The following is a 13,194-nucleotide window of genomic DNA, read 5'->3' on the forward strand; positions in this document are numbered from 1 at the left end:
CTCCCTCCCTCCCTCCCTCCCTCCCTTCCTTCCTTCCTTCCTTCCTTCCTTCCTTCCTTCCTTCCTTCCTTCCTTCCTTCCCTTTCCTGTCCTTCCCTTCTTCCCTTCCTTGCTTTCACATTGGGTATTGAACCCAGAGTGCTCTATTTCTGAACTACATCTCCCCAACCATTTTTTTAAAATTTGAGACATGTGCCCAGGCTGGTCTTGAACTTGCTATCCTCCTGCCTCAGCCTCTCTTGTGTTTGGGATTACTGTGCCCAGTTCTAGTGCCAGAGTTTTCTTTGTGGGAGGTTTTAAAATTATGAATTCAATTTCTGCAATATATATAGAATATTCAGATTTTCTATTTCCTATTCAGTGTTTGCAATTTGTTTCCTTTAAGGAATTTGTCCATTTGTCCACTTGGTGGAATTTACGGGCATAAAATTGTTCATAATATACTCTTATTACTCTTTGAATGTCTTTGAGATTTAATGACATCCCTCTTCATTCCTGATATAGGTAAATTGTGTTCTTTTTTCTATTTTGCTCAGCCTAGCTGGAGCTTTATCAATTTGATGTACCTTTTCAAAGAATCAATATTTGGTTTCATTGATTCTTTTCTATTTTCTGTATCATTTATTTTTTTCATTTCTTCCTACATAAATTTATTCTTCTCTTTCTAGCTTAAGATGGAAGCTTAAATAGTTTTATATTTTTCTTCTAAAGTAAGTATTTAAAGCTAGTGTCCCTTTAAGTACTGATTCTGCTGCAGCCTGCAAAAGTGTGTGTATATGTGTGTGTGTGTCAGGAATTGAACCCAGGGGCACTCTACCACTGAATGTTACATTATTTTTTATTTTGAGACAGGGTCTCACTGAAATGCCCAGGGTAACCTGGAAATTTTGATCCTCCTGCTTCAGCCTCCCAAGCTGCTGGAATTACAGGTGTATGACACCACACCTGGCTTCCTCAGCCCTTTTAAAAATTTTCACTTAGCCTCCCATGTAGCTGGGATACAGGCTTACAGGTGGGCGCCACTACACCTGGCTTTTAATTTTTTGGTACTGGAGTTTGAACCCAGAGATGCTTTACGACTGAGCTACATCCCCAGCCCTTTTTGTTTTTTTGAGACAGGGTCTCACTAAATTGCTAAGGCTGGCCTTGAACTTGGGATCCTCCTGCCTCAGCCTTCAAGATACTGGGATCACCGGTGAGTGCCACCATGCCTGGCCCACCCCCTTTTATTTTTTAAATATTTTGTCAGTAATTGGAGGACCTTTATTTTTATTTATATGCAGTGCTGAGAATAGAACCCCTCACACAAGCTAGGCAAGCACTCGACCACTGAACTACAACCTCAGCCCCCGCCCCTTCTTTCAATTAACCCTTTTTAAAATTTTGAGACAGATTCTCATAAATTGCTTAAGCCTCGATGAGCTGCCAAAGCTCACCTTGAATGCAGTTCTCTTGCCTCCGCCTCCTGAGTCACTAGGATTACAGGCATGTGTCACCATATCCTGGCTTTTATTTTGTGGCACTGGCACTGGAACCCAAGGCTTTGCACATGATAAACATACCGTCTTACGGCTGAGGCCACACCCCCAATGGACCAAGTATCTTTTTTATTATTAATTTCTAATTTTTTTGTTAGGTTAGAGAACATACTTTTTATTGTAACTTTTTTTTTTTTTTTTCAGTGCTGAGGATTGAACTCAGGTCCCTGTGCAAGGCAAGTGCTCTACCATTGAGCTACACATCCCAATATGGCCTAAAACTTTGATCCTCCTTCCTCAGCTTCCCGAGTTGCTGGGATTACAGGCATGCACCAGCTTGTCCACACAAAGAACATACTTTTAATGATTTAAATCCTTTTAAGTTTTTGTTTTGATGACCCAGACTAATGGCTGTTTTGAATATTCCAAGTGTATTTGAAAGAAAATGTTTTGTTATTGGGTGTAGGCTTTCAATTGTTAAATTGGTTGATTGTACCATATTGTTCAAGTCTTCTATATCCTGACTGATTTTGTTTCCTATCAATTACTATGAGATGAGTGTTAAAATCCTTAATTATAATTATGATCTCAAATTATGATTTCTCCGGTCAATTGTGTTAGTTTTTTTTTTTTTTTTTTGATACCAGGGATTGAATGCAGGGGCACGCAATCATTGAGCCATATTCCCAGCCCTATTTTGTATTTTATTTAGAGACAGGGTCTCACTGAGTTGCTAAGCCCCTCACCATTGCTGAGGCTGGCTTTGAACTCGGGATCCTCCTGCCTCAGCCTCCTGAGTCGTTGGGATTACAGGTATGTGCCACCACACCCAGCTAGTTTTGTTTCTTATGTATTTGAGTATCTGTAATTGCATGCATACAGATTTAAGATTTTTCTTTCTGCTGGGTGCAGTGGTGCATACCTGTAATTTTGGAAACTTGGGAGGCTGAGGTGTGAGGATTCCAAGTTCGAGGAAAGCCTCAGCAATTTAGTGAGGCCCTCAGCAACTTAGTAAGACCCTGTTTCACAAAACAAAAAATATTTTTTTCATTTTTTTAAGTACTGGAACCAAAAGCTTCGAACTCACAAATATCAGGCAATCAGGCAAGCACTAGACTATATTCCCAGCCCCACTTTTTTTTTTTTTTTTTTTTTTTTGAGACAGAATTTCACTAGGTTGCCGAGGCTGGCCTGGAATTTATGGTCCTTTGGCCTCAGCCTCCCAAGCCACTGCACCTGGCCAATTTTTGTCTTTTTTTGTATCAGGGATTGAACCCAGGGGTGCTTAATCATGGAGCCACATCCCCAGCCCTTTTTAAAAGAAAAAAAAAACTTTTTAAATTGTAGATGAACACAATACCTTTATTTTATTTATTTTTATAGTGCTGAGGATCGAATCCAGTGCCTCACACATGCCAGACGAGTGCTCTACCATTGAGCCACATCCCCAGCCCCAGACACAATATTTTTTATTTTATTTATTTTTATGTGGTGCTGAGGATCAAACCCAGTGCCTCATATATGATAGGCATGCGTTCTACCACTGAACCACAACCCCAGCCCCATAAACCTGTCTTTTTGAAAAAATGTCTTTTTTTCCCCCTAATACTGGGGATTGAATTCGAGGGTGCTCTACCCTGAGCTGCATTCCCAATCCTTTTTGTTTTTTGAGACATGGTCTTGCCAAACTATTCAGGTTGGTCTCAAACGTGATCCTTCTGCCTCAGTATCCTAAATCACTGGGACTACAAGTGGGTGCCACTGCACCTGACTAGCCCTTTAATATTTGAAATGTATTTATCATTAGTTGTTTCCTCTTTATAGAGTTTGATAATTTCTTGCTATTATTTCACTCAGTACTGTCCTCCCATTTGACTTAAGATAATGAATCTGGGCCAGGGTGTACTGGCACATGCCTATACTCCCAGCAACTCGAGAGAGTGAGGCAGGCAAGTTGGAGGCCAGCCTGGGCCACTTAGCAAGACCCTGTCTCAAAATAAAACTTAAAAAGGGCTGAGGATGTGGCTTTGGTGGTAGAGCACTTGCTTAGCATGTGCAAAGACCTGGGTCCAATCTCTAGTAACAACAAAAATAAAGGTATAAGAAATGAATCTGGGCTGAGGAAGTAGCTTAGTGGTCGAATAAGGTGCTTATCATATGTGAGGCTCTGGGGTTGATCTGCAGCAATGCAAAAGAAAAAAAAATGGTTCTACCTTAAGTTCATAAAGTACTTTCATTTATGTCCTAATTTGTTAAAAACTGCTGTTGGGATCCTATGTATTATATGCGTGTACATATCATTTTTTTTCTCTATTTTTCCTTTTTTTTTTTTTCTCATACTAGGGATTAAACCCAGGGGCGCTTAACCACTGAACCACATCCCCAGCTGTTCTTTTTAGTTGTCAGTGGACTTTATTTTACTTATTTATATGTGGTGCTGAGAATTGAACCCAGTGCCTCACCCATGCTAGGCAAGCGCTCTATCACTGAGCCACAAACCCAGCCCCATCCCCAGCCTTTTTTTTTTAATTTTTTATTAGTTGTTGATGAACCTTTATTCATTTATTTGTTTATATGTGGTGCTGAGAATCGAACCCAGTGCTAGGCAAGCACTCTACCCCACCCCTTTTTCTACTATTGAGCACATATGAACTGTTAGCAGTTTTGGTTGTTTTCACAAATGATGCTGCTATGAATATTCATGTATTTCTAAGGTAACATGCCTAGGATGAAACTGCTGGGTTTTAAGGTATGTGAATGTATAATTCAACTGCTTAATGCCAAACTGTTTCCAGAGTGGTTTGTACTAGTTTCTCTTTTCACCAGCAGGTAAGGGAGTTTCTCTGCCTCCTTGCTGACATCTACTGGACACATATTCACCTTACAACACTTCTGCCAACATTTAATATGTTCCTTTACACAGTACTGACCCTGTACGGTCGGGGCTCTGTGCATGATGCAACTCTTCCTCACAAGACCCCATCTATTATACACATGTCACTTATGACCAAGAAAGCAAGTCTGTGGCCTGTCTCTGCCCTACACAATTCCCTAAAGCCTGGGCCCTGTGGCCATAGCTTCTTTCTTCTTCCAAGCTAGGCAGGGTCCCAGCAGGGCCTCAGTAACACCCCTGAACCCCTTTCTCTGCAGGCTGTTATTCCCTGTCTGTCCGACTCAGTCGCCCTGCATCTTGGGACCGGATCAGACACTATAGGATCCAGCGCCTTGACAACGGCTGGCTGTACATCTCACCACGCCTCACCTTCCCCTCACTGCAGGCCCTGGTGGACCATTACTCTGGTACGGCTTTTCTGTTTTCTTTCCTAATAGACTGGATAAGGGTCTAGGGGGTAGAGTGTTTGCCTGTGGACACTTCATAGCTGGAGAATATCCAGACACAAGAGGAGCCTCCCCATCTTCCTGCCAGTAGCTGCAGAGATACTGTCTTTATCCCAAGCTGATAAAGAAGCTACAGGTCAAATATGAGCTTGGCTGGTACCTCAGCCAAAGCCTCCCGCAGCAGACAGGGCTCCCCTCAAAGGAAGTAGGCTGAGCTGTTCTTGTGTGCAATGCAGTTCTGACTCTCAGCATTTTCTGGTGCCTGTCTTACAAAAAGCACTGGAAAATAAGAAACCAGGTCAGAGTCAGGGCAGAAGGGAAGATGACTCTTAGTAACACCGATCAGCAGTTTTCTAAGCAGGATAGTTCCACACAATAGATACTGTCAGTGCTGTAAATAGAAATGAGCACCCCTTGGCTTGTTCTTCCTAAAACATGATCCTAACTATTAGTTAGGGCCCAAAGAAGTCTATTAATTTACCCAAAATTTCAGTGGATTAAGTTAAGTCTCCCAAAACAGCTCAGGTCCTACTGCTCTTTGGTAACCATATCCCCTCCCAAGTTAGGGCAGGTGGTGGTGGGGTAAGTAGGGCTGGTGTCAGCAATGTCAAGGGTGTGGGTCTCTTCCTCAGAGCTAGCAGAGGACATCTGCTGCCTCCTCAAGGAGCCCTGTGCACTACAGAGGCCTGGCCCAATTCCTGGCAAGGATATCCCCCTACCAGTGACTGTGCAGAGGACATCAATCAATTGGAAAGAGCTGGACAGGTGAGGAGACCACTGGAAACATGAAAGCAGAACAGAGAAGCATTAGAAGGACTCACTCTTAGGAACCCATAACCCAGAATGGGTCTGTCATGCTCAGGGACACCTGGGAGTCAGAGAGCTCTACCTCCAGGCTTGGCGGGTATGTTGGGGTGAAGATTGTTAGGAAGGAGAAAGCCAGCATGGACCTCAAGGCATTTAGGGTGGAAGGAAAGTAGGAGGAGGTGAGGGAGCAGAGTTCTGACTGCAGAGGTTCAGATGGGGTTTGATAGGGAGCAGGTACTTGAGTTTGTCAGTAAGAGTGACATGGAGCTATTCTGAGAGCAGTGGACCATGTGGTGAGTGCAGGGAGGAGGCAGCTCCCTCACCTGGCTTTCCCCATCCACAGCTCCCTCTTGTTTTCGGAAGCACCTGCCACAGGGGAAGCGTCTCTTCTTAGTGAAGGGCTCCGGGAATCCCTCAGCTCCTACATCAGCCTGACTGAGGACACCTCTTTGGACAATGGCAAGATTAAAAGCAAAGGTCGAAAAGGAAACCAAGTCTGTGGCACTTAGAACCCCAACTCAGCTCATCATGGGCATCCCGGGGGGCAAAGCATCCAGCTCCACCTTGAGCCTTTGCTCCTCCCTCACTTGGCTCCAAGAAGTCATTTACTTCCTCTCAGGCAATGACTCTATCTATGACCTCTAGTTCAAGTGGAGGGCAGTTGAGAACAGAGCCAGAGCTCCAAAGAAAGTAAACAGCCAGGTGCAGTGGCACATGCCGGTAATCCCAGCTACTTGGGGCCCTGAAGCAGGAGGATCTAGAGTTCAAGGCCAGCCTGAGCAACTGAGTGAGACACTGTCCCAAAATAAAACATTTCAAAAAGGGCCATGGATGTAGCTCAGCAGCAGAGCACACGTGGTGCTTAACCATATGCAAGGTCCTGGGTTCAGTCCCCAGTACTGCACACACACAAAGCAAACACCCAGTCAGTTCCCAAATTTGGGATTTCCAGTACCACCCAATCTACTGCCTACCAAGTCACTCTACCTCCCTGCTAACCAGCCTCACCTACAAGGTAGAAACCACTACTAGCACCAAGAAGCAAATCATTTAAAGAAACTGTACAAGAACAAATAAAAGGTCTGGGGTTGTGGCTCAGCGGTAAGGCGCTCAAGGTGTTGTGTTCGATCCTCAGCATCATATAAAAACAAATAAATAAACAAATAAATCAAGCAAAGGTATTGTGTCCAACTACCAAATAAATAAATAAATAAAATAAAGAACCGTACAAGTCTTGATCAGAATACTGCCACACCTTGGGGAGGGACAGTGGCTCATGAGGGAAAGGAGAGCAGAGGGGCTGACGGCTTACCACAGCAGCAGATCCTGGGTCGTCTAGCCTCCATTTGACTCCCAGAGCAAAGAGAAGGACTGCTGATAATCCAGGTCATGAAGCACCCTCCTTGCCCCCACCACCCCTGCCAGCACTTCTTTGCACAGCCTCAGCTCTCTTTAGTTTTGTAGCTTATCATTCAAACCTAGCCAAGCTTTCCCAACCACCCCGATCTTGCCATCTTGTGATCAAATACAAAATGACATTTTGGGGCATAACACACTGTGGGCCAGGCCCTTTCTCAGTGCTGGGCAGGGGCATCAGAAGTGGTAATCACTCTTTCCACAACCCCAAGACCAAGGCCATGCCTGTTCCCTAAAGAGAAAGACACTTGGCTGAAGCTGCTGAGGGAGCAGACCGGGGAAGGGGGGACAGGCGGAGGCGGCACCTCTGGTACTTCTACTTGGTTCAGAGGCTACAGGTGGGTAGGAAAGGCTTTACCAGGTATCATCGACAGGTTCTCAGTTAAAGATTTATTTATTCAAGTATCTGAAAACATTCTACAATGCAAACTGTTATCAGATGATGCTTGTACTGTGCTAATGACCACATACATACTGCCATACTGTTTTCAGAAGACTTGAAATGCCACTGATAGTTAAAAACTGTACACCTGATGGAGAACCAAGGAAGACAATTTAATGTTTCATCCCGATCCAGAGGTGCATCAAATTAAATGACAGCTCCACTCAGCAAACAGCTGTTACATGATGGTATCCAAGAAGAAAGTTGGTGATGGACAAATTCAGAAATGCTTCCCCCAAAGGCAGATGATTCTTTAAAAAGTTTCAGGTCATGACCCTTGCAGAAAACACTGACGCCCAACACACTGATTCTCAGTCCAGGAAACGCGGGTCTTCCAGGTTCCATGTGGCTGGGGTGTCCCAATGATGATGTTTCTGCTGTAATTAAGAGGGTCCTTTGGACTGGACAGGGAGCAGGTGGGAACTGTACATCTTCAGTCATAGTGAATGGCAGTGTAAAAGATGATCCAAATGACCTACAGGGAAGACAAACAATGTTGATGTGGCACCTGGATCTACAGAGGCCTATAAGTCCACAAAATAACAATGTCAGATAAGAATGTGCACAGGGCACTCCCCAGGGGCTACCCAGTGCATAACCTGCAGGAGACCTAAGTTATTTCATCAAAATCGGCTGTCTCAGATCACAGGACCGCTCCCTTATGCTCCAAAAGGGACCCTCTGAATACCCCCCTCCCCTCACCAAACAGCGCCCTGAGCCCCAGAGAGTACTGTGGGGTATACAGGTGGAATTGATACAAGTAGAGCTGGACTGCTAGCAGGTGCTCAATTTACTAACAAGTGTAAAAATAGCCTTCATACTTTTAGCTTTCCATCAAAACAGAGATTATTATATTTTATTTTACGTTTTGTAGATGGACATGATACCTTTATTTATTTTTATGTGGTGCTGAGGATCAAACCCAGTGCCACATGCTAGGCAAGTGCTCTGCCACTGAGCCCCCACCACAGCCCAAAGCAGAGGTTCTTAAACCTAGCTACCCTTTCAATCTCTCGGAACCTTTAAGAAAAACAGGATTTCCTGATGCCACCTCCCAAGAGATTTTTTTTTTTAATGTTTATTTTTTAGTTCCAGGTGGACACAATATCTTTATTTTGTTTTTATGTGGTGCTGAGAATCGAATCCAGTGCCTCACGTATGCTAGGCGAGCGTGCTACCACTTGAGCCACATCCCCAGCCCCCAAGAGATTTTATTGGTTTGGACCAGGGTCTGGACACAGGATAGGTGTATTTAAAAAAAAACCAAAACAAAACAAAAAAAACCTTTGAATATATAATTCACATTCCAGGAAGTTTACTCTTTTTTTTTTTTTTAAAGCATATAGTTCAGAGGTTTTTAGTATATTCATGAAGTTGTGCAGACATCCTCACTAACTGATCCAAAAATAACTCTCCAAAAAGAGCCTGTTCCCATGATTAGTTATTACTTCCTATTTCTCGCTCACCTCAGCCTCTGGCAACCACTAATCTATTTTCTGTCTCTATGGACTTGCCTATTTTGGACAAGTCACATAAATGGTATCATACAATAAATATGGTCTTCTGTCCGGATTCTTCCACTTAGCTTTGTTTTTAAGACTCATCCATGATGTGTAGTACACATCAGGACTTATTTCCGTTTCATGGTTGAATTAACATTCTGCATGTTTTAGCTGTTATGAATGTTCTAAATAATAATGTCATATATATTTTTAAATGTTTCCCAGTTTCTCATATGTAGCCAAGGTTGAGAATCAGATGCAGAAGTAGACAATGGGTCCTAGATTTACACTTTCCGGGAGACTGTACAGCATCCACATCACATCACAGGGACAACCTGGCTCAAACATGTCCTCCAACTTCAGGAATCTTGAAAAAGGGCACCTTAGTTGTGCACAGTGGTATACACCTATAATGCTTGTTCTTGGGAGGCTGAGACAGGATTATAAGTTCAAGGCTAATTTTGGCAATACAGTGATGTCCTGTCTCAAAAGAAAAATAAAAAAGGCTGGGGGGGCTGGGGATGTGGCTCAAGCGGTAATGCGCTCGCCTGGCATGCGCAGGGTGCTGGGTTCGATCCTCAGCACCACATAAAATAAAAAAATAAAGATGTTGTGTCCACTGAAAACTGAAAAATAAATATTAAAAAAGTTCTCTCCCTCTCTCTTAAAAAAAAAAAAAAAAAAAAGGCTGGGGAACTGGGGATGTAGCCAGTGGTAGAGTGCCCTAGTACTTCAGGGGAAAAAAAAAGATGGCCCCCCAACCGTAGTACAACTTAACTGGCTGGCTCTATAAGAATGGTATCTCAGGAAATGAATAGAACCTGCTCTAAAACTTCCAGCTACATACCATGAACAAGGCAAAAGATGTCATAAATCCTTCTTTTGTTAGCTCCCAGGTGCCACCATATTCTTCTTCATCGATCTGTAGATAGTTGCTGAAGTAGAGGTACAGGACTCCTGCATTGATCAGGCAGAATCTGGAATGAGGGAAGACAGGCACCAAACACAAGCTTAAGCTTAGAAGACTCAAAGCTCCCACCAGCAATGTTCAGCTGCTAGAGCACTCACTGTGTTCCACAGCTCGTGTTTGTGTCTCTTACCACCAGGCAGGGATGACCTGGACAGAAACAAGTTTTGGGCTCAGGAAAACCAGTTCAACACGTTTTCCTTCATTGTTATGAGAGCTGTGTAAGGCTCTTAATATCTGTAAAATGGGGATGCTGAAAAGTATGTGGCAGGGAAAATACTACTTTAAAATGCCTAGACCCTCAGTAGAGCTGCCCACCTGACTGGGCTAGAGATGTAAAAAAAGACTATTTTTAGTTGCCCAGAAAACACAAAAATTTAAAAAATTTAAAGTAGGGGTTGGGAATGTAGCTAAGTGGTAGAGTACTTATCTAGTAGGCATGAAGCCCTGCGTTTGATCCCCGACACTGCAAAACAACAAAAATTCAAAGTATACAGAAGTTTTCCAAGCCTCCTCCTCCTCCCAAAGCAAAACATAATGACTTATACCAGATGTGGGCCTTCACATGACTCCAGATGAGGGGTGGCTATGGGATAAATGGTAAGCTGCTGCTTTATGTCCTCACTGCACAAGGAGCAGCACATGTCCCCTGCACTGTTCCCTAGGGCAGATATTTGGAATGTCTACCATCTGCTGCTGGTTTTGATGCACAGGTGATTACAGCAGCTCTTGCTCTATTAGGGGCCTAAGAACAGCAACTAGAGTGGAGCTGAAACCAGTGGTTTGTTAACAACCCCAAGAAAGTCTCTGACCCACAAAATATATTTCACCAATACAGGAATTAGAATGAAGTGAGCAGAAAAAATATGACCGTTCTTATCTCTTGTTTTCTTCTCCCAACCCAGTACCGGGGATTGAACCCAGGAGTACTCTACCACTGAGCTACATTCTCAACCCTTTTTATCTTTTATATGAGACAGAGTCTAAGATGCCCAGGCTGGCCTGGGATGGCAGGCGGTTCCATCGTGCCTGGCTTCATCTCTTGTTTTCACAAAGTTGTTCTACCTTTCTTGTGATCTTTAAGTTACTTAATCGAATTTAATGGGGGATCATGTGCCTCAAGTCACATCCCTTCTGAAGACAGAGATAAAAAATGCAATGGTTGGGGTGTAGCTCAGTGGTAAAACAAGTATTTAGCATGTGCAAGGCCCCAGGTTCCATCCCCAGAGCCAAAAGAAAAAAGCAGAAGCCAGGTTCTGTGGTGCACATATGCCTGTAATCCCAACAGCTCAAGAGGCTGAGAAAGAACTGCAAGTTCAAAGCCAGCTTCAGCAACTCAGTGAAGCCCTGTCTCTAAGTAAAATACAAAATAGGGCTGGGGATGTGGCCCAGTGGTCAAGAGGCCCTGAGTTCAATCCCAGGTACAAAAAAAAAAAAGCAAGCAGAGAGAACTGGTTCCTCCCAAGGGATGAAGTGTGCACTGGTGTAAGGCAGTACAATGGTGCCTGACAAGTGTAAACTGGCTAATGAAGGGTGAGGAGACCCTGAGGCTGAGCAACGATGGGTAGGTAGGGTGTGCAGATTCAAGAGTCTAGTTTGAATAGTGAGAATATGGGCTTTTTCCTGAGTGAAAGGAACAGGGGTGGGAAAGACTGGTGTAGGCATGTACTCAGATTTCAGGACAGGAGGGCAAATACAGTTTGAGGACAGGGTCTGTGCAATTAGCTGAATGAGGAGGTAAAAAGGGCCAAAGGCTTTAAGCCTAAAGGCCTGGGGAGTACAATGGTTTCAATAACATCACCAGGGAGTCAGGAGGAACAGAGGTTTTTCTTGGACTTCAAAATATAGTTGTTGCCTTGGCCATGTTGTGGACACATACTTATCACCTGCCAGAAATCTTGAGACCCAGCCAAATCTGTTTACCTTCCTTTGATAGCTTCATTTTGGACAGACTGACTAAGTGGTTCTAGTTGGAGACTACAGATAGAAGTTCAGGTTCAGACAAAAGCTGGTCTGGAGAAGAACTGTGGAGCCAAGGAGCAAGGATAGCGAGAGAGAGAAAAAGGCTGACAGGCCCTGCCCTCCTGGGATTACATACTAAATAGAAATTGAAGTCACAGAAATAAAGACACTTAAATCCAATATTTGGTGGTCAAGGGAGAAGAGTAAGAAAGGTCAAAAGTTTAAGGCCTGTCTGGGTAACTTAATGAGACTCTGCCACAAAATAAAAAGGACTAGGGATATAGCTCAGTGGGTAAAGTGCTTGCCTTGCATGCACAAGGCCCTGATTCAATACCCAGCACCACAAAGTAATTAATTAATTAATTAATTAATCAATCAATCAAAAAGGGCCAGGATATAGAGCTCCTGAGTTCAATCCCCAGTACCAAAAGAAAAAGGACTAAAAGGACCCATACTAAGCTTTAAGGATGAGTATAATTTGTTTTATAAATGAAGGAGAGTTGCAAAACAACTGTGAAGACAAAGAAATTAATGTATCAGAGGGGCTGAAAAAAGAACATGAAAAAAACTTTCACATTTAAAAAAAAAATTCTATCCTAGGGCTGGGGGTGTAGCTCCATGGTAGAGCGCTTGCCTAGCTTGTGTGAAGCCCTAAATTGGATTCCCAACAGTGTGAAAACAAATTTAAAAAGTAAGATTAAAAGTCTACCCTTGGCTGGGCACAGTGTGGCGCACACCTATAATCCCAGAAGCTGGGGAGGGGGGAGGGGGGCTGAGACAGGAGGATTGTGAGTTCAAAGCCAGCCTCAGCAAAGGCGAGACGCTAGGCAACTCAGTGAGACCCTGACTCTAAATATAATACAAAATAGGGCTGAGGATGTGGTTCAGTGGTTGAGTGCCCCTGAGTTCAATCCCCAGTACCAAAAGAAAAAGGACTAAAAGGACCCATACTAAGCTTTAAGGATGAGTATAATTTGTTTTATAAATGAAGGAGAGTTGCAAAACAACTGTGAAGACAAAGAAATTAATGTATCAGAGGGGCTGAAAAAAGAACATGAAAAAAACTTTCACATTTAAAAAAAAAATTCTATCCTAGGGCTGGGGGTGTAGCTCCATGGTAGAGCGCTTGCCTAGCTTGTGTGAAGCCCTAAATTGGATTCCCAACAGTGTGAAAACAAATTTAAAAAGTAAGATTAAAAGTCTACCCTTGGCTGGGCACAGTGTGGCGCACACCTATAATCCCAGAAGCTGGGGAGGGGGGAGGGGGGCTGAGACAGGAGG

The 13,194-nt window shown here is 43.6% G+C and overlaps 2 protein-coding genes across 6 annotated transcripts in view; one reads left to right on the top strand and one right to left on the bottom strand.

The window, feature by feature from the left end:
* Sla2 (Src like adaptor 2) overlaps positions 1-9,054 on the top strand; it is a 26,961-nt gene extending 17,907 nt beyond the window's left edge. For all 5 annotated transcript variants that reach the window (XM_015480996.2, XM_015480993.2, XM_048810984.1 and 2 more), the window contains 3 exons: positions 4,629-4,778; positions 5,450-5,582; positions 5,968-9,054. In XM_015480996.2, coding sequence (XP_015336482.1) covers positions 4,629-4,778; positions 5,450-5,582; positions 5,968-6,133 — 449 coding nt within the window. In that variant the 3' untranslated portion in view covers positions 6,134-9,054. The remainder of the gene's footprint in view (positions 1-4,628; positions 4,779-5,449; positions 5,583-5,967) is intronic.
* The window catches only part of Rab5if (RAB5 interacting factor), an 11,405-nt gene continuing 5,626 nt past the window's right edge, over positions 7,416-13,194 (bottom strand). The window contains exons 3-4 of the mRNA XM_015481039.2: positions 9,832-9,961; positions 7,416-7,957 (exon numbers count right to left, since the gene is read on the bottom strand). Coding sequence (XP_015336525.1) covers positions 7,916-7,957; positions 9,832-9,961 — 172 coding nt within the window. The 3' untranslated portion in view covers positions 7,416-7,915. The remainder of the gene's footprint in view (positions 7,958-9,831; positions 9,962-13,194) is intronic.

The sequence above is a fragment of the Marmota marmota genome, unplaced genomic scaffold, assembly GCF_001458135.2.
Source record: "Marmota marmota marmota unplaced genomic scaffold, marMar, whole genome shotgun sequence".
NCBI classification, from domain to species: Eukaryota; Metazoa; Chordata; class Mammalia; order Rodentia; family Sciuridae; genus Marmota; species Marmota marmota.